At 38.5% G+C, this 22,404-nt stretch overlaps 1 protein-coding gene across 3 annotated transcripts in view; it reads left to right on the top strand.

Annotated features, from left to right (window-relative positions):
• Nucleotides 1–14,195, top strand: part of LAMA2 (laminin subunit alpha 2) — a 634,064-nt gene extending 619,869 nt beyond the window's left edge. For all 3 annotated transcript variants that reach the window (XM_058676547.1, XM_058676596.1, XM_058676658.1), the window contains 7 exons: nt 675–787; nt 1,078–1,267; nt 3,315–3,470; nt 6,791–6,944; nt 10,071–10,201; nt 12,037–12,259; nt 13,825–14,195. In XM_058676547.1, the coding sequence (XP_058532530.1) occupies nt 675–787; nt 1,078–1,267; nt 3,315–3,470; nt 6,791–6,944; nt 10,071–10,201; nt 12,037–12,259; nt 13,825–13,982 (1,125 nt within the window). In that variant the 3' untranslated portion in view covers nt 13,983–14,195. The remainder of the gene's footprint in view (nt 1–674; nt 788–1,077; nt 1,268–3,314; nt 3,471–6,790; nt 6,945–10,070; nt 10,202–12,036; nt 12,260–13,824) is intronic.
• The last annotated feature ends 8,209 nt before the right edge of the window (nt 14,196–22,404 follow it).

Raw genomic sequence — 22,404 nt, 5'->3', positions numbered from 1 at the left:
GAGCATTAAACCAAGTGACTGCACAGCCCTGCACCTAGCTGTCCCTCTTAAATACCCTGGGAAGCAGATCATTGAACAGTGGCAGTTGAAATGGCACATGTGGTGGGTTACATTAAACAAAAAAAAAGGGCTAGGTTGCCTAGCAACTGGCTGCGGGTCTGAATGGGCTGACTTGCAGGTTCTGATACACCATCTTGAAAGTCTAAATTCATGACAGCCTTCAAGTGGACCAACAATTTTCAAGGAAGAGTAATGCCATGTGAGATGGAAAAGGGGAGGGCAAGAAGGAACAATTTTTCTACTCTCACTACGCTGGGTGGCTAGCTTGTCATTTTGCTGCTTCAGTTTCCCAAGAATAAGGCCCTGCATAAATGAAGTGCAAGTGAAAAGGAAATTCCAGTCTCCTCAGAAACAACAATGCATTTCCTTACAGGAAAGCGAAAATACATTTATTTAGAAATTCAAAGAGGTGGTATCAGAAAACTAATTCACACAGAGTAGTAAGTGCCTACTGTCTAGTAGAAAATAGAGATAAAGAAAATACGGATTTTATTCTTAAGGGACTTACAGCTATACATGGATAATAGGTTACTAGAGATGAAGTAATTAGCAGCATTTTGTCTTGGAAAAACTGATCCATTGTCACCTCTTTTTCTGTCCTTGATATTTTACAGGGTCCTTGTGCTGCAGAATCAGTGCCAGATCTTTTGATGGGGAGCAAGCAATTCGGTCTTTCAAAAAACAGTCACATTGCAATTGCATTTGATGACACCAAAGTTAAAAACCGGTATGTATTTTCTGTGATACTGGGTAAGAGCTTAAAAATATGAACTGAGTTTTCATACTTAATCAACTTCATTTAATTCATCAATGAGGTTAGTTTTTTTTTTTTAATAATTCATTGAGAATGGTAGGGAATAACTTACATTTGTCTTAGCCAATAGTACCCAGTTTGGGAGTCCTGGAAAAATTTCCTCTACAAAATCTTATGCGTATATATCCACAATTGGATACCACTCTGCCTTCTCTCAAGTGCATGCCATATCCTGGTTTTCTTTGTGTGCTTTTATTTTACAGCCTCACAATTGAGCTGGAGGTGCGAACAGAAGCTGAATCAGGCTTGCTTTTTTATATGGCTAGAGTCAATCATGCGGATTTTGCTACAGTACAGCTAAGAAATGGATTCCCCTACTTCAGTTATGACTTGGGCAGTGGGAACACCAGCACCATGATACCCACCCAAATCAATGATGGCCAGTGGCACAAGGTAATGATCCCAGGAAAGCTGGCAGTACTGTAGGAGTGGGAAACCACATGGCAACCTTTGGCACTCCCCTGGTACCAGTACTGATTAGCAAATGCAGACACTGACCCTGGTGCTGCTGGAATCTGACTCCAGCTAAAAATAAAGCAAGTACCTTAAACAACTGTCTCAACCTTGGAAAGTGTGATGGGAGTAGGTGGATTTGCATTTGAATTCTTTGCTTTTTGTCTGTGGTTCCAAAACATGTGTCTACAAATAAGAAGCAGGCAGTTCAATGTGTTACTGCTGCTTTGAGAAATATGGACAACAGTGTATTCATGATAAAACTCTATGTATTCAGCTTAAAGGAACAGATCCATCTGAGGTTACATATTCCTGTTTAAGGTACCAAAGGATCTCTTAGAGTTAGCAATGCTAAGACAGATCTCAGACCAACTACCCACACCTTCCACCGACAGCATACTGATCTACGAGAACCCAATGTCTGGGAACCTCTGCTGTTTCATGTTTAAAGGGCTCTAAGGTGTCATTTGTACAGACAGTCATTTGGAACAGCTTCTAAAATGTTGGCCTTACACGTGGAAACTGGTACAGCTATGTGCACAGACGGCTCATTTGCCAGCCTACTGTCCTCTTTGGCAGGACTATAAATAGATAATATACTGCCCAATTGAAACAAAAACTCACAATTTGTCTCTGCACCTGTGATTGCTTATTAAGTAAAGTTTTCCTAGGTAGAACAATAAAATATTTGCCAAAGCAGGAGATTGTTAAGTTAAAGTTGATGTATTAAAATACTTGGACTTGTCACACTAAGTTGAAAGCCAATGAACCTGAAAGAAAAGAATACCCAATAAACTCAATGTCAACCAGTTGGTTACCTTGGAAATAAGGAATGGAATCTTGGTACTTACTTGGGAGCCTGTGATGTGCAATACTGTTGCTAGTGAAAAAGCCCTCATTAAGGATTATTCTCAGTTCCAGCTAATAGTGTAATAGACATAACAGAAAAGACAGACATATTGTTGGGCCACAATGAGCCTTGGATTAAGAAAAAGCATGTAAATGCCATAATTAAACCAAATTAGAGATGGATTTTATTTTTGTAGGTATTAAAAGAACACTTCCCAGAGCAGAATAGAGAGTATGCAATAAGCTGTTAAATTTCTCTAATCACGATCCCAATTCATTTTTTCTTTTTTTATTTATTATTTTTAATTCATTAATTACATTGTATTATGTGACAGTTTCATAGGTACTTGGGTTCTCCCCACCCCTCCCCAAACCCTCCCACCATGGTGGATTCCTCCACCTTGTTGCATAACCACAGTTCAAGTGCAGTTGAGATTCCCCCATTGCAAGCATATACCAAACATAGAGTCCAGCAGACAATAAGATCCCAATTCATTTTTAAAACATGCTTAGTATGTCACCAGTTCACAGGCTTATATATTCCTTTTCCAAAAGTCAGATTCAAGGATTTTATGCACAAGCCAAGGTTCAGACCCCTCAGTTCATGCTGTCCCACCAGGTGATTCACTCTACTAGCACCAGCTTCCTTCTTGACTGCGTGGTAATCAACACTGCAGGAACAGCAATGCTTCAGGTGTGCCCCGGTCCTCTTTAATTCTCTACTAGAAGAGCCTATTAGCTCGTGGGATATAACAGATCCAAAACTGTGCTTTACTCAGTCAACAAATGCTCCCTTTAACCTGTTTTAGCTCACCTAATTCATGATAGTGCTAGGGGTCTGCAGCTCTCCTTGCAACATCCCTACCTCACAATCAGCATGCACAGACTTCACCTGAGAATTTAACCAGGAAAAATATTTGTTTCTTTTGGAGATGATAGCCACAAAAAAAATACCTAGTCTGACATATACTATAAATAGGTTTCCCTTTCATATATACTGTGAGGTACACAAATACCAGGCACTCTATCACTCGTTCTACTTCTCTTTTGGAATATCTTAAAAACAAAAAAAGCATAGGTCTTAGATGCTGCAGTTTTTAAATTCAAGATGGGCATTAATGGTTCTTTGGTTTTGTAGATAAAGATCACAAGAGTTAAGCAAGAAGGAGTTCTTTCTGTAGATGATGCTTCTAACAGAACCATCAGTCCCAAGAAGGCAGATATCCTGGATGTTGTGGGAATGCTCTACGTTGGTGGATTACCCATCAACTACACTACCCGAAGGATTGGTCCAGTAAGTGTTGATGGCTTCTTTGCTGCCTAAATTATCTGGCTGAGTCATTTATTTGTATATGTGTTTTGATTAGTCACCAAGATGTCTGAATATAGAATGTTGTGCTGATTTTGGCCAGGCAGGGCTGGAGAAAGAAGAACAGAGGAGGTGCACTCCTAGGGAAGAGCTGAAACCTGGTTCAGAGGAAATTTTGCAGAGGGTTGAAAGGCACCATGGAGCAATGTGGGTGGTATATTCATGGGGAAGCTAGCAGAGACACCACACCAGGAAACTAGGAAGATGGCCGATCCAGAAAGAGGTGGCAGCAGCCACAGTAGCCAGAGCCACAACGTTTTCTGGTGCAGAATCTTGTGAACCACCCTGACTCTAGGTTCAAACCAGAACCAGAATTGGTGGCAGGGTGGGGGATACAGATTCTAACAGTTCATTGCTGGAAAGAGTACACTTCCCCCCCCCCCCATTCTCCAAAAAAGGACCCATACCAGTGGGAGAAGGGACATCTAGTAGAGTCCACCAGGGTAAGATCACCCAAAGTCACAGTGGCTAGGGCATCTCCACCAGGTGCCTGGCTCTCAGAGTTCACATGCAATTCGGTAGTTCTCTCTAGAGGATAAATTCTTATTTCACTGGCATTGAGTCTGGGCTGGTGGGCTGGTGGCCTGGCTGCAGCAGGCATTCATATCAAGAACTGTGAGGCATTCACATACCCCTACCTCACTACATGCCCTGAGGGGAGTTGCAGCACTAGCTGCCAAAGTGGAGCACTCATAGAATATCTGGTGCTGGAAATGCCTCTGCTGTTTCCAAAATCAGAACAGACTCAAGGGCCTGTGGAGATCCCAAAGATCTTCTGTGTGCCAAGATAGTGGGAATTCTGTGACTGATGATAGTGTATGGTATGTAACTGTACTCTAAGCATATAAAGAATTACACAGATTTACATGATACGTGTGCTGATGTGGGTAGGGGATTGTAGTAAGCATTGGTCACCTACCATTGATCACCTTGTAAGAAATGAAATGAGGCTGTTATTGTACTAATAGTTGTGATCGCCTTAGAAAAGTGCTAAACCCAGAAAGAAAGGATACAAGCCATAATCAAAGATGGCAAATGGAAAGACCTCTTCACTAAGGTCCACACAAGGAAAGACAATTAAACAGAGATACCAACACACACAAATACACATACGCACACATATACACAGGCATGGCAGGTCAAAATCACAACCTCTCAATATTAACTCTCAACACAAATGGCCTAAATTAATCAATCAAAAGACATAGATTAACAGAATGAATCAACAAATAGGACCCAATTATCTGCTTCCTATAAAGCGTAATGAAAGTATGCTATTGTGAAAATTGAGCCAAGCTGAAGCCAGGAGCTAGGAACACAAGGTCTCCATATGGGTGGCAGGAACCCAGTTACTCTGAGCCTAACTTACTACTTTCCAGAAGAATATGCATTAGCAGGGATTTAACCTGGTACTGAATCCAGGTTCCCCTACAAGAGCTGCAGGTTTAGCAACTTCTAGGCTAAAGGCCCACCTTTAGAGATGGTAAAGGTGCTTGGAAGAGTACATAGATGCATTTAGCCAGTACTGTAGAACAGCAACAACAAAGAAGATGGCACTTATGGTGATGTTTCAAGTCTAGAGATTTAGTGAACTGTAGAGATGCAGTGTTCAAAATAGTTATTTGATTTTCAATACAGAATTTAGAACCCTCAATTTTATAAATCAATATTTACTAAGCATTTTTTTTGCCAGACTGTGTGTCCTGGTTTGCCTTGGAACTCATTGTTCTGAGAAGCACTGAAGATTACAGCAGAACATACACTCAATACAAATGTAATAGGTTTCGATGCTCATACCAAAACTTGATGGAGTTTTTCATTCATCAAAGACAGTTGCCCATATAGTTATAAATTCTCGTCATTTTGCTCCTCTGTGGATCATCAGTTTGATTTTTTTTCCAGCTATTGATGTGCTATTTTGGTGCATCAAAATCAGAAGTCTCTCTAGTGACAGTGACAGAAGTAATTAAATTCCTAAAGCCAGATGAAATATAATGAAGAACAGCATGGTAGTGTTATTTCTAAATTCCTTGAAAGCTAAATGTTTCATGCAAACTTTCAAGTTTTATATGTGTGTGCCCTTTTTTTCTATTCATTTATTCGTTAATTACAGTGTATTACATGACACAATTTCATAGGTACTGGGATTCTCCCCCCTTCACTCCAAACCCCTCCCCCATGGTGAGTCCCCCCACCTTGATGCATAACCACAGCCCAAGTTCCGCCGAGACTCCCTAATTAAAAGCTCACACCATACAGAGTCCAGCATCCCACTTGTCCAGTCAAGTTCAACGGCCTCTTAGGGAGGCCCTCTCAGGTTTGAGGGCAGAGCCAGCAGAGCGTCACCTCGATCAATTAGATCAGCAACAATCCAGGTACGATGAGGCTGGTGCAGAGTCCACTGATTGACATAGTCCATCTTAGAGTTTCCCCTTGTCCAGTTTTTCGCTGCAAACATATAGCTGAGGTGGTTGATTGATCTACTCCATCTTCTATCTTTTCTTGGTTAATGTTTTGATTCCTCCATTTTGTTCAGAGGAATCCCCAAAGAAACTTTGAGGTGTTCCCAGTCCAGGCTCCTAAATACACTACTAGTAAGCACAGTGCCCGCCACAGTCCATCACTCCGATCAGCTGGTGGTTGTAATCCCTGGGTTGGTTCTATTCTGAGCCCCGACCTCCTTTGGAACCGATGAGTATTGCAGCTCTTCCTGGCTCTGCCCATCGTTGTGTGCCTTTTCTTAGGGTAGCAGTTTTTTAAGTATAGACCCAAACATAATTAACTTTTCCAGTAGAAATTGGGAACATTTTATGACTGTATATTATGTATATATGTATTATGTATATATACACACACATATACTAAGGGTAATAAACTCTGAATATAAATATAATATCAGGAACATAATTAAAAGTTTTGACACTCATATGGAACCAACAGCTCTGTCAAATCAGGAGAAACCGTGTGACAGAACAGTTATAGTGTAGAAACAGTGTCAGAGTACTTACAATACCAGATGATCATATTCTAAGTCAGATACCTTGGGAAGCACAAGATGATCTTCCCTAGCACTGTGAAGCCTGGGGTGGTAAAACAGACCCAGCAGGATTCCAGGGATGCCCTAAAACAACAACCTGCTAACCTCATGCATGGTGTATCCCATCAAAAGAAAAAAAAAAAAAAAGACTGCATTCCATATTAAAGTTCTGATCAAATGTAACCTTCCTTCTGTCTCCATTACTCAGGTGACCTACAGCATTGATGGCTGCATCCGGAACCTTCACATGGCAGAGGCCCCTGTGGATCTGGAGCAGCCAACCTCCAGCTTCCATGTGGGGACCTGTTTTGCACATGCTCAGAAGGGAACATACTTTGATGGAACTGGTTTTGCCAGAGCAAGTGAGTCTCCTGAATTTCTTTCCTGTTTTTTATGATCAGGGTACAAATACTGATTTGTTGCTAAAATTCACCAAGTTCCTAACATCCTTAATGTAAACCAGAAATAAACTTATAGAAATTAATAAAATAATGCCTCTTAAAAGTTTGTGTGTCAATGTCTACCAAGAATCAATAGAAGAAATAAAGTTCAAGCTTATTGGATAGGTTGATGCCATCTGCTTCTCTGCAGCTAATAGCAAAATCAACAACATTCTGCAAAAAGCCTTGTATGTTATACTCTAATTCTCCATCTTCCAGTTCTCCAACTACTTTTCTGGACATGAGAATTGTTTTCACTTCTTGTTCATCAGTTCTTTGCCAGGCCCTGCTCCATGATCGCCAATACACACTGGTTCAATGCACATATCCTCATGTCCATTTCTTTTTTCATGGCTATGTGTGGCAGCTGACCCTCGCTTTCTTTCCTAACATAGATGTAGATCACTAGTCATGAATTTATACTTTGGAAAGAAAAATGGGAAATAACTTCTACTTAATCACAATATACCTAATGTTAACATACCTTAAGATAGCAACATTCAGTCCTGTGATTTTCATAGACATTTGTTCAGGAGAAAAAAAAATAATATAATATCTTTAAGTTATTGAGGAAAGCACACTAGTAAATAAGACAATTTTTTCCTTCAAAAAAAGGTAGCTTTTTAAAGACCATTTAGTTGAGTTGTTAAGATGCCTCCAGACCACATTAACATACCAAGATTCAATTCCCTGATCTGGGTCCTGACTCCAGCTTCCTGGCTAAGATCCAGGGAGGCAGGGTGCAGCATGGTAGCCTAGTGGTTAAAGTCCTTGCCTTGCATGTGCCTGAATTCCACATGGGCACCAGTTCATTCCAGCAACTCCACTTCCCATCCAGTTCCCTGCTTGTGACCTAGGTTAACCCAAAGCCTTGGGACCCTACAACCATGTGGGAGATGTGGAGGAGACTCCTGGTTTCAGATTGGTTCAGCAACCTCCCTAGTGGCCACTTGGGGAGTTAATCATCAGACGAAAGAACTTCCTCTCTGTCTCTCCTCCTCTCTGTATATCTGACTTTCCAAGAAAAATAACATCTTAGAAGCAAAAAATGACCCAGGAAGGCAGTATTGGTGTCTCAGATAGTTGGGGCCTTTCTGTATGCTTGGGACAAGTAGATCAAGTTCCCAGTTTTAGCTTCGGGCTCAGTCTATACTCTGTCCATTGAAGCCATCTGAGAATGAAACAGCAGATTAGAACACTTCTCTCTGCCTCACAAATAGAAGTCTGAATATATATACACATACATATAAATTACCTATACATATATCAATATTGAAGGTTCTACTTGCTCAGACAAGTAAAATGTCTCAAAACTGTAACAGACATACAAGCTACATTCTGCATTTATTTATTTGTAAGAGTGTTTAATTTTGGTTGCAGAAATCACAAAATATTTTGCAGAGGAACAAACATGTGAGCTAGAATTATGTTGAAAAGCTAAGCACTCCCAAGATAACTGGTAGGGCTGGAATAGGAGGACCTTTCAATACAATCTTACCTTTGCAGAAACAGAAAACAGACACAGGATATGTTAAATCTTGAAACACTGTGGGTTTTGTCAAATCTCAAACTCCTTGTGCTGTGAGAGTCCAGAATCTCTCCCAACATTTGGGGGATTCACAAATGGCTAGCAATTATCTCCTACAAATTTGACTTGGACCTTGGCATCTGCAGTTGATGGATTAGCTTGTTAGACTGCCTGGGTTCCTTTGGTTCTGGATCACACCAGTCCAGAAAATTAACCACATCCCCAATTTCCAAATTCCTGCCATCTCATCAACATGCACCATAATAAAATCCTCATAAGGTGTGGGTGGGTAGTAGAGAAAATTACTTAGCTGGTAAACATACTATTTCAATTTAGCCTTTGATATCTTTGTTCTCAAAAGCTCTCAAGCCACCCAATCACTCAAGTTTTTGTTAGTGTCTTTATTTCCCAAGTCCTCAGTTCAATGGCCATCTTGTCACTCTTGCCTTCTTATTTCCTCATTCCTGTTTCATCTTATAGACTGAAACTTCTACCCTTGCTCTTGAAACCTGCTCCAGATTCACCTTTGCCCACCGCAATCCATCAAGGTGATGAGCAGAAGGAACGTTTCTCACACAGTAGGCTTCATCCATTAATGGAGACAACTGTGGTTACACAAAACATTTACTTATTACCCTTATTACCTAATAACTACATGGCATAAGAACAATTTTTATTTGTTCTTCTCTAGCAGTTGATGTGGTCTAAATGCATCTTAATATGTTTCCTGAGTCATATCTGAAGCACTAGTTAAAAGATACAACAGATCAATAAATCAAATATGGATAATTATACAGAGAATAAATGGATGAACTGAAGAAATCTATGTTCCAGATCCATCCTAACAAAATTATACTTATGATTAGCCTGTCTGTTAACACAATTTAGAAATTTTTAATCCTTTCAGACCATTATGGTATTACTTCAAGTACCCCAATAAAATTGTATTGAATAATCACTGAAAAGCATTTCTTAATCTGTAAGAGACATCTCATATTTTCCTGGCTGTGGGATTCTGAGTCAGTCCTTTCATTTTTTTCAACAAATATATTAAAATTCCATTACATGCTACATTATTTTACTAGAGACAGGAATAAGATGGGAAATAGAAACTCTTTCCTTTAAAACTTACTTTCTGGGAGAAAAATCTACCTGGAAAATAAGTCATGGATATAAAGTATAACAAAGCCATAAGTAGCTTTGAAATGTACAACCCTCATTATAATTAGATAGCATGCATATTAATGTAGCACAAATACTGGCTAGTCTAGATGAGAATTTAAAATTCTTGTACTCTACTTAATACATTTTTTAAAATTTCTTATAGAATTTTTATTCTTTTACATTAAGATGTCAACCTGCAAGAATCTCATATTTTTTAACATTTTCTTATTATCATTTTATGATACAGTTCCATATTCCCTTATCCCCTCCCCAAATCCCTCCCCCCCACCTATGGCCATACCACCCTGAATGCGCCCGATCTCATCTTCATACATTTTTAAATCTTAATTTTTCAGTTGGTGGATTCAAAGTGGGATTGGATCTTCTTATAGAATTTGAATTCCGCACAACAAGAACCACTGGAGTTCTTCTAGGAATCAGCAGTCAAAAAATGGATGGGATGGGAATTGAGATGCTCGATGAAAAGGTGAGTGTTCACTTGTGGACACTTCTGGATTTTTGCGGCATTGTCCTTATGGGAAGAACTATCATTGGAAGCCCTGCTATGTTTTTTGTTGACAGAAACCTCAAATCTGGCTTTGAACCTTTGGGTTTATCTCAATTTGTATGTTTCCAGTATTTCTTTCATGTGGACCAGTATACACTTTACATGTGTTAATTCTACAAAAACTGACTTGTTGACTATTGGTGGACCAAATGATTTTATAATACAAGATCCTAAACTATTGCCATAAGCACAATGATGAACACAGAGTCTAGGAAGCTGCTAATTCCAGTGGAAAAGAAAGATAGAGGAGGCTTGGCTTGTCACTTAGCAGGGTAGGGCGTTCTCAGAAGTCAAGGTGGCCAGCTAGTATGTGAGCTTCTCGAATGTTATCTACAAGCAACCAGATACTATTCAAAAAGAGGGAGAGAAAGAACTAATTCATCGAAGTGCTTTTTTCACTCTGCCTGCAATGGATAATTGAATCCTAAGCATCTCTGAAATCCCTGCCTTGCTATGACCAGCAACCTGCAGTGTGAGGATCTGCTTAAGTATACTTCCTACCATGAGTTAAGAGGAAGCAAAACCAGAGAAGTCTATTCCTCCCTAGCTATTAAATAGCAATGATACATCAGCTCTGTTCATATTTCCATTCTTGGAGTACTGTTGCCTTCTGAAAAGAAAAACACATTGTGACCCAAAACAGGCTTCCCTTGATCCTCATCAATCTTCAAACCATACTCAGAGCAGCAAGGCAACATAGAAAAAAAGATAAAAAAAAAAAAAGCAAAAAACAGAAAAGGGCTTAGAGGTAAAAAATAAAATAACCAGTACTTCATAGTTGTGCCATATTTTCAAAGCATACTTTGTTTTACATCTTTCAAGTAGCTTCATTTCCCCACAGCCTTTTAACCAGTTACTTTTCCGGTCAGGTGTCATGCAAAATCCTGTTCTTACTCCTCACTCCATTTACATCCCCGTATGGGTTGCAAACTTTTTACTTATTTTGAGTTTTCATATTTTTTCAAAACCCTATTTTGTTTCTTTTACCTTGTGAAACGTTTTCCCAAATTGACTGATGTTTTTAATATTTCAATATGTTTCTTTTCTTCATCAACTTCAAAAGAATTCTATCGTCTCAAATTTCAGGGGCCTTTCTCCATTACTGAAAACAGATTGTTCTCATTTAAGCAAGAACTTCTAATCTAAGTTCTTCATTGTTAGGAATTTAACTGGCCTTCTGGCTCAAGTCTTTGGCACCTGCAACATGAAACATGTCCCGGAAAAGTGATTACTTATGTAACTCCCAATCTGTATGGAAAATGAAATCCATGCAAGAAAAAAAAATACAATTAAAACATCAAACGTTTAATTTAAGGAAAAAAAAACTTTAAAATGAATTTGTTGACCAAATTAATGAGCCACTCAAACAACAGCTTTTAAGAATATTTTGTCAGGGTCACTATGAACTCTTCTGCTGTGAGGAGATCTAAGGTGAAATTTTTCTCGTGATAATAGAGGCTTCTTTTGTCGCCTGATACCAAATTTTCTTCCAGCAACCCCAGCTTCATACCATTTGCCAGTTAATCCCCCAAATGGTGAAAAGCAAAAACCAAAGAACATAATTTGAAATGTCTAATGATTAGAGCTATATTTTAACTTCATACACTTTTTAAACTTTTTATGATAACCCAGTGATGTTTGTTTCAAATGATTCCAGCCGGTGATCATGGGGCCCTGATAATTTCAGCCACTTGAGCCACCATAAAGACCCTGTAATGAAGTCACCTGTGCCTCTTCCATTCCCTACCTTCTAGCTGATGTTTCATGTGGACAATGGTGCTGGCCTATTCACTGCTATCTATGATGCGGGAACCCCAGGGCGTTTGTGTGATGGACAATGGCATAAAGTCACTGCCAACAAGATCAAACACCGCATTGTGCTCACAGTAGATGGGAACCAGGTGGAAGCTGAAAGCCCTAACCCTGCATCTACCTCCACTGATACAAACGACCCTGTGTTTGTGGGAGGTTTCCCAGGTAAGTGTGGGCTATAATAGCAAGGATTTGCATACTCTCTAGTTCCTGGCTTTGAAAACCTTAACACTTCAGTGTGTTTAAGAATGTGTGCTGCAGTGTGCTCATTTTGCAGCTTCAGAATCTCCTCCCAATTCCATCAATAACTTTCTGTGGAATTTCTAGGATATCAAATGAGTATATTACTTACAAAAACCACCTGGGACTGATCTTTTTGCGCCAACTCCCAAAACTTCATTTGTGGAAGATATGGACTAGAGGAAATGAATTTGGTTTATAAAAGACATGAGGCATTTAACACTAATAAGGACCAAAGCTGGTGTTCTTTCTTATTCATTTAATAGTAATATACCAGAGGAATCATAAAAGGCTGTAGAGCTGATTTCCTCATTTTCTGGAAATCATTGGGTTAAAATATAGCTAATTCCCCCCTTAGGCTATTTAGATTATTTAGAGGTTATATTCCCCCCTTAGGCTATTTAGGTTATTTAGAGGTTATATTTCTATTACAAAGAAACCCAAGCAATAAATCTGCATTCAGAGTTCTTCTCCCACATATTAAGTATACCACGTGAACCACAGAATTACCTAAAGTGTTCATGAAGAGTGGTTAACCTGTGAGACACATGCCAAGTGACTCTTAGTAAGCAGTGTAATCACAAGATTCCTGAAGTGTTCCCTCACATGTGTCACACTGGGAAGATACATGGTCAGTGGCAGAGCAAAAGATACAAATGTGACAGGGACCACTGAGACCTCTTCTTCCCAAAGGTGTTCCTTGGTGTTCAAAGATGACCTGCTTCTGTTTCAATTACGATAAATCTCAACGTTTTGTAAAGGAGATCATATCCTTCTTGTACAGTCTATAAAATGAACTCCTGGTTTTTCTCTTTTCCGCCAACCTCGTTAGTAAGAAAGATTTTATGTGGGCTTCTACCCAACATGTTGAGATTTAATCTTAAAAATAAATGTCATCTTTAAATATCCAGGCCCTGGAGCAGGCAAGGTGACACGGTGTTAGGCCCTCTTCCGGTGTACTCTGGGAGGTAGCAGACATTGGGATTTTGGCTTCCTGTCACCTACACGGGAGAACTAAATGAAGTTCCTGGCTCTTGGCTTCTGCTGTGTGAGGACTGGAGGGTGAACTAGAACATGAGAGATGTTTCTGTCTCTCCATTTTTCACCTCTGCCTCTCACCTCCATCTTCCTAAGTCACTCTGTATTTCAAAAAATACTTATTTAAATTTCAACAATAATCCATGTCCTAATTCACCATTAGAAGTATTTGATAGTCCATAAAATTATACTTAATGAAAAAGTTTAAGTCATAACAGTAAATTTTTATTCCTAAGCAAATAGTCTACTTAATATCTTAAAAAGAATCTATGTTTACAAATTTTGTAATTAAAAAGATAATTTTCTACAAATGCATCAGTAAAGGTAAAAAAAAAAATGAGTTTATGTAAGACCAGGTTTCAGTTTAATCTCCAGCTAACAGCAGACTTTGAAACTTGTTAACATTCAAGTCAGTAGCACATCAAGCTGAGCTTTGGATTTGTTTTCTTCAGATGACCTCAACCAGTTCGGCCTGACTACCAACATTCGGTTCCGCGGATGTATCCGGTCCGTGAGGCTCACCAAAGGCACTGGCAAACCACTGGAGATTAATTTTACAAAGGCCCTGGAATTAAGAGGTGTTCAACCAGTGTCATGCCCAGCCAACTAACCAAAAGAGGTTTCCCTTTCAGAAGGGACCATCAAAGCCACTATTACAAGTACAATAAGTATATGTACCTACGTATGTTAATAAAACTAATGTGTGCACATATTTAGTCTTCCTGTATTCAGATGGTGCTAATTTAGAATCCTTCACTGAATTCTAATTCAAATTATTTCTTAAGTCTATGAATATTAAAACAAGTATTGCATTCTAAATAAATGTGTTTTATGTGATCATTAATGATACAAAGCAACTGACCATAAACTGTTGGATTTGAAAACTACTCTGGAGTCTGCTCAAAGACAAGGTTACAGATGCAACTTAGGAAAGGAAGAGTTTTTTTAATGTTTTCCTAGCAATACTTTTATCATCCTTTTCTGTGTTTTTCAGCTTTGGCTTTCTGTCCAAGCTATTGAAAGCAAGTGAACTTGGCATATGTGATTGGGGAGAAATCTGCTCTCTTACTCCCTGTATTTGTAAAAGCATTAGCAAATCATTTTCTTGATCCAAGTTCATTATTAGAGAATTTAAGTAGCTGTATGAGTGAACACCTTTTTATTGCTGAAGGTAGAGAGTATAGATTAGATCCAGGTCAGAGAGTTTAATTGCTTGATTTTCTTGTTTGATGATGATTTATAGGCTTTCAGGAGCTACCAGCACTACACTGTAGAATGACAATTAAGCACACATTTGATACCATAGCATTTGAGGCCTGGGTTGTTTATGTTTTCAGTGACAATCACAATTTATGGAAAGCAATAATACTGAAATGTATTTTCACTTATTGAGAAACAATAAGCCAGAAACTTCAAAGGTATCCTTCAGTGATTCTTTTGTGGCTGTAACTGTATGTAAGAATCCTTTCCTAGAACATTGTGCTATTCTTCCCTCCGTTTGCATTCTCTTTCAACCATTTTCAAAGGGCCTGGGACAAGAGTGGCGGAGGTTTTCTTCCTCGGTTTAAGGAGTAAATGATTTGCCACCTTTGGTAGAAGCAATTATACTCCAAAAACAGAACACTCAAAAAAAACACTTAAAATTGTGTAGTCAAAGAGGAAAACCCAAGGGGAAAAATCAGCTACCACACCAACAAAGGGCTTGTGCAGCTATTTGAAAATATCACTGTAAACGTTTTCATGACCATTTTCATACATATAAAATTATATTGAACCTAGTTAATGTCTTTAACCTTTAAAGCGACCTTTAAGTAATAATGGTACTTGAGAATCAATATGCTTTGAATTTAAAAATATTTCTTCTGCACTGAACACTGATAAGGGTTTAGGGAGGGGTTCTAGATACTGAATGGGTTAAACAGATGTAAAGGAGCTAGGTTGCTTAAATTAAAAACAAATGCTTTTCTTTCCAGAATTCTGCACCCAGATGCATAAATTCAAAAGCAAAGGCTTTCAATTGGTATGCCTTTTAGAGTAAAGTCCTGCTAAAATCAAATTGTACCTAATGCCGTCAGCTGGTAGACTTGGAAGGAGCATTTGAGAACAAACCACAGTGACTCTCAATTACTCACATATTAATAGAGCCTCAGATCCTTAAACAGCAAAATCTACACCTGGGTGTCACTCAGTCTAACAAAACCATAACCTCCAGGGTTCTGTCACTGGCACTTTTTAAAGATTCACAGTTGATGCTACCACCTCTGCATTGGTCTGGGAGGAACTTCCTGGAACTCAGGGAGAATTGATGGCATGCTGTTTCCCACCATAGCAAGATTCTCCAATACAGACACAAGAAAGTTGTGTTGAGCCCCTGGAGAAATTAACTAGCTTTATCTAGACTTCATAGCAGCCTGTGTATTTGTATAGCAAATCTTTAAAGCATTTTAAGGTCTGAAATAAAGAATGTTTATTAATATAAAAAATTTCCCTATCATATTTCAAGTATTTTTCCTACCTCAAAACTCAAATTTTTGGTCCAAAACAAACCTTTTCTTGAGTCCTACCCCCTCATCATTCACTCATTTCATTGCCACCCACAACAATCACAAGGAAAGCATAATGCTCTTCACTTACTTTCCACCCATCCCCTCCTACTAGGTTAGCATTCTTTCCTTTACAAATGTGTTTAGAATAAAAAACTTTGATAGGAAACTTTCATTGAAGTTATAACTGATAAAGGAAAGTAACTGGCACATTTCAGCCACAGGTTACCAGAACAGAAGCTCAACACTTTTTTTTTTTATTTTGAATTTTATGGTATAGTTGCATAGGATCTGGGATCCCCACACCACCACAAATCATCAACCCCCCCAACTGATTTCCCCCATATTATTACGATAGTATAATCCTTCATAAGAAGTCATGATTCCATCAATCTGTTATTTAAGTGTGCCTCAACATTGCTGATATAGACAATGTCAGACAATCCAGCATCCCATTGTCTAGATATGTTGAACAGTTTCATTGGGAGTCCATCTTTGATTTAGAAGTAGGGATGCATATTGCATTGTATCTTCACATCTGGATGTGGTAGTGTCTACTACACCATCACAATTCATTCCCTTAAATGAGAAGTCATGAAGCAAAGTGAACAACAGGTATGAAGTTAAAACAACAACAAAAAATTACAGCACCATGGAGTAGAAAAAGCACTCCACTGAATAACCAATGCATGGGTGACAGAAAACACAACAGCCTTTTGGGTAAAATGATGCCACCATAATCCAAGAGCCACCAATGAATTCCACAAGAGTAAAGAAACCATTTGGAAGAAATGAAAATGAAATTAAAAAATCAAAATACATTGGATACCAAAAAACAGTATGGAAAGGGTTACTGAACTTAAAATTTGCATGATAGCTTCCTAATATTAAAGACAACATATGGTATTTGTCCTTTTGGGATTGACTTATTTCACTGAGCATAATGAAGACCCTCAACATTTCAGTGAGCAGTTTTATAACTTGTAACTATTAGAAAAATATTTTTTATTCTGCTTCTATTTAGACTATTATCCCCAACTGCAGACTCTTCAGAGTGTAGCAGAGGAAACTACTACTTTGATCATGACTATTAAAACAGAATATCATTTTTTACAAATACTGGTTCTTTAAAATCACTTACAAAAAATACAACTTTTTAAATTTTATTCTTAAATGTCTTGTAGTCGATCCGGTCAAGACAATAGATACAAACAACCGAATTTATTTGCCTAACATCAGTACAAACAGTACCTACAGGAAAGGATCCCACCAGCTCTCCCCAGAATTTTAACATTATTTTCACATCTTAAAACACAGGTTGTCCACTATTTCTGTCTTGAAACTCTGATGGGATGGATTTCCACCCCACAACACTTGTGTTAAAATCCTAACCCCCAAGACCTCTGAGTCTGTATTTAGAGACAGGCCCTGAAAAAGAAGTACATAAGTGAAACAAACTCATATGTACGGTGTCCTTATAGGAAAGGAGATTAGGGCACAGACACAGAAAACCATGAGAAGATACAATGAGAAGCTGTCCAGCTAGAAGCCAAACTTACTAACTGCAGAAGAAACTAATCTGCTGACAGCTTGATCTCAGAAATCTAACAGATTTTCTATTGCTTATACCACCCAGTCTGTAGTATTGCAGTTCCTAAAGAGTCAGAACATTTCTTCACTACAAGTAAATAAAAACTTTAAAATATTTTAAAATTTAACAAATAAAATTCCAGGCCATTCCATGTTCTCTAAATGGTGGAAACACATGTATCAGGAAAATCAATTACAGTGATTATGCGATGACTTGTGCAAGATTGAGATCAAAACTTCGCACAACACTCTTAAGCCGAAAAATCTATTTGTATAACTTGTTGAGAATATTAGAAATGGCTACATAGTAATTATAAGTCAAAGAGCTGATAGCCTCACTCCGTTACAGTGCTTCTTGAACTCTTCAGCAGAGAGGACTTGCTTGAAAGCTGGTTGCTCACATTTGGAGAACACTCATGTCGTCTTGCACCCTCCTAGGCCTGTACAGAACAGCTGTCTCTTTGCAGCTCAGTACTTTTGCAGGGAACAGCTTAGTGATCTAAGAGGTGGTACATTGGAAGTAGTGAGAATTACCGATAGATTTTGAAGGTAAAGTAGTGTTTTCTGAAACATCTATGTGTTGTGAAAAAAGAAAACACTGCTAATTTCTGACCTGAAAGAATATGAGGGGTATTTTGGGAGGGAAGGTACGTATTGCGGTGGTTGATGGAATAGACTTTTTTCCAAAAAAGCAAACAGTTTGTGACATGTTGAGTTTAAATTATTAAGTCTGCAAAGTTCACAATATTTTATGGAGCTGGATATATGAATCTAGAATCAGAAAAAAAGAACAATGACAAAATGAGAAGGCAAAAAATCTAGTAAAATTACAAAGGCAATCCAAAACAATGATGTATTTATGCAGTAATGGCAAAACCAAATTATTACTTTGCAACAATAAACTTGAATATAAATGGGCTAAAATCTCCAATTGAGATAGATTGGTTGAATGGTTTAATTCAAAACGCAAGTTTGCTCTCTATAAGAACTACATCTCACCAACAAAAATATTTACAGATTGAAATTTAAAGGATGAAAAAAATTGCACACTAACAAATGAAAGCAGGCAGAAATAGCCATCCTAAGGAGACAAAATAGACTTTAACACAAAAACTGTTAAGAGACAAATGAGGGCCCGGCGGCGTGGTCTAGCGGCTAAAGTCCTCGCCTTGAAAGCCCCGGAATCCCATATGGGCGCCGGTTCTAATCCCGGCAGCTCCACTTCCCATCCAGCTCCCTGCTTGTGGCCTGGGAAAGCAGGAGAGGACGACCCAAAGCTTTGGGACCCTGCACCCGCGTGGGAGGCCTGGAAGAGGTTCCTGGTCCCGGCATCGGTTTGGCGCGTACCGGCCCGTTGCGGCTCACTTGGGGAGTGAAACATCGGATGGAAGATCTTCCTCTCTGTCTCTCCTCCTCTCTGTATATCCGGCTTTTCAGTAATAATAAAATCTTTAAAAAAAAAAAAAAAGTACAAATTCTCAAGTCCCATTCTAAAACCCACTAAAATAGAATTTAAAAAAAAAAAAAGAGACAAATGAGAGAATTATGTGATGATTAAGGAATCAAACCCACAGGAATATGTGAACATAGAAAATGTAAATGTACTCAAGGTTAGGACATCTGGCTATTTAAAACAAATGTCAATTAATCTGAAGGAAGACATGGGTTCCAACAAATAATGATGAAATCATATTGATGTCTAATTAATGTGCAAATCTACTAGACAAAAACTGACAACTAATGCACACTGTTGACAAAATGGATCAAATTGGTGTCTATTTCATTTAACTGCAGATACATATTCTCATTATAGACTATATGCCAGGGCATACAGCAAAGTTCAACACATTCAATGGAATTGCAATTCTATCATTTGTGCATTCTAAACACCATTTTAAAAAGATGGAAATCAACAACTTAAACTCTAGAAAATATGCAAACATAAGAAGAATTAATTATGTATGCCAAAATAAACAGTGGTTCATAGAGAAAATTTGAAGGGGAATCAAGGCATTCTGGAAAAAAATGAACAAAGATGACAACATTAAAATGTATATGATATAGGGCCTGGCGGCGTGGCCTAGCGGCTAAAGTCCTCGCCTTGAAAGCTCCGGGATCCCATATGGGCACCAGTTCTAATCCCGGCAGCTCCACTTCCCATCCAGCTCCCTGCTTGTGGCCTGGGAAAGCAGGAGAGGACGACCCAAGGATTTGGGACACTGCACCCGAGTGGGAGACCTGGAGGAGGTTCCAGGTTCCCGGCATCGGATCGGCGCGCACCGGCCCGTTGTGGCTCACTTGGGGAGTGAAACATCGGATGGAAGATCTTCCTCTCTGTCTCTCCTCCTCTCTGTATATCTGACTTTGTAATATAAAAAAAAAAAAGGAAGTAGGACCAAATACCTCCCTTTAAAAAAAATGTATATGATATAGCAAAACCTATGTTAACAGGGGAATTTAAAGCAGTCGGTACATACACAAGAATGTGAAAATGCATCCAATAAGTGACCTATCAATGCACTATAAGGGTCTAGAAGAAAATAAGGACAAGCAAATTTTAAAAGTAATAGAAGGAAAGAATGAAATTTGAAGAAATAAAAGCAAAACTAAACAATCGTGAAATGAAGAGCTTGCTTGTTGGAAAATAAACAATGTAGATAAAGCAATAGCTTAGGTAACCAAAATCAGGCGGGAGAACATCTAAATGAATAAAATCAGACTTGAAAAGAGACAGATAACAGTGGATACCACTGTTGTACAAAAAAATCATCAGGAATTACTACAAATGTATGCTAAGAAATTAGAAAATCTGGGATACATGGATAGATTTTGGAAACATACAATACCAAAATTAAGTCATTAAGACACAAAAACCTAAATACAAAAAAGTTAAAAGACTGGATCAGTAATAAAGATCCTCCCAGCAAAGAATGAATCAGGAATGGATGGCTTCAATGTTAAGTTCTACCTAACATTTCAAGACTTTCTTCCAATTCTTCTCAAACTATTCAAAACAATTTGAAGAGAGGGAATACTTCCACTCTTTCTATAAGGTCAACATCACCCTAATTCCATAACCAGACTAAGACACAAGGGCTGAGAACTATAATCCAACATCCCTGATGAATATAGATGCAATACAACCACTATGAAAGAGTCCACAGAAATCTGAAAATAGATCTATAATATAACTCAACTGTTCCACTCTTGAGAATTTACCCAAAGGAAAACAAGTCAATTGTAAGAGTTGTCCATGTCCCACACTGATAGCAGCTCAACCCATAACTTCCAAAAGCTGATGACAGGATAAAGAAATCAGGTCATATAATCATGATGGAATATTGCTTAGCCATAAAACAAACAAAATTCTTCTACAACAAGATGGATGCAACTGGAAAGTATTCTGCTTAGTGAAATGACAAACCCCTAATATGGATGCCACTTCATGTCCAGGCTGCTCCACTTCTGATTCAGGCCACTAATATATTTAAGATTTTTATTTATTGAGAGTCAGATTTTACAGAGAGAAGGATAGACATAAAGATCTTTCACAACCCAACTGGCCTCAGCAGCCAGAGCTGAGCTGATCCAAAGCCAAGAGCCAGGAATTTCTTCCAGGTCTCCCATGCAGGTGCAGGGTCCCATGGCTTTGGTCCATTCTCTATTGCTCTCTCAGGTCACAAGCAGGTTGCTGGATGGAAAGCAAAGCAGCCGAGACAGGAATTGGTGCCCATATGGGATCCCAGCATGTGCAAGGCAAGGACTTAACAACCCCACTGATTCAGGTTGTTCTTTAACGGTCTGAGAAAAGCAGTGGAAGGGACCTGAAAGATCACGCATCCACCGATTATTCCCCAAATGGCTAAATGGCTGGGGCTGGACCAGGCTGAAAACAGGTTCCAGCAACTCTGTTCAAGTCTCCCAAACAGGAAGCGGAAGCTAAAGGTCTCTAATCATCTTCTGCTTTCTCAGGCCTGGTAACAGAGAGCTAGATTGGAAATGGAGCAGATGGGACTTGAACAGCCCTTATGTCTGAAGCTGGTGTCTCAGCAAATTGAACAATTATACCACAACACCAGAACCAGAAACTTTTTCATTCCAGTTTTCCAGAACTTTCTATAGCACTTGCCAATTATGACTCACAAGCCTCCCAAGATCTAGGTGTAACATACATAGACCAGCTGACCTCCTTCCACACAGATAGAGGTGGGATGAGAAGGAGGGGGAACAGTTAGGCCTTTCCCATTTTAAAGCTGGTATCTGTTTTACATACATAAACACAAGCAATGATTGATAAAGTCCTTCTCCTTGTTCTTAATATACACAATGTACATTAGTATCTTAACATGTTTTAGTAATGGGAAATCAAAAATGGCTAAAAACTGTCCTTATGATCTGATCATTACAATTCCTGTGTTTTTAGACTTTAAAATTTGAATTGGTTATTTTGATGTTTCTATTTTTTGTTTAGCAGTAAAAAAAGAGGAATCTTTGCGCTATCACATGTAGCCAATTTTAAAAAATAACCCACTGCTGTTGTGAATGGTTTAGTCCAAGTATTGAACTATATAATGAACAAAAAATAATGAAAAGCCCAATAGGATTAAATTGTATCTAATTTAAAAACTGTTCTTATGAATTGATTTTCAATGTATCACAAAATGGTGCTTTCTATAAAAATTTCATCCAGAGACTATCACTGATGAGGCAAAGCTGCAGAAATTACTAATAAATAAAATGTCCATATCCACATCAACTAATAGATTCATTGTGAGCCCAATTAAAACATCTATGATATTCTCAAATCTAGAAAGAAAGTTGTTAAAATTGATAGGGAAACATAGGAGTCCCTGAATAATTAAGCCAATTTTAAACAAATAAAACAATAATAATTAAAAA

This window comes from Ochotona princeps, chromosome 1, assembly GCF_030435755.1.
Source record: "Ochotona princeps isolate mOchPri1 chromosome 1, mOchPri1.hap1, whole genome shotgun sequence".
Classification (NCBI taxonomy): Eukaryota; Metazoa; Chordata; class Mammalia; order Lagomorpha; family Ochotonidae; genus Ochotona; species Ochotona princeps.
This window is presented reverse-complemented; position numbering and strand designations above follow the sequence as displayed.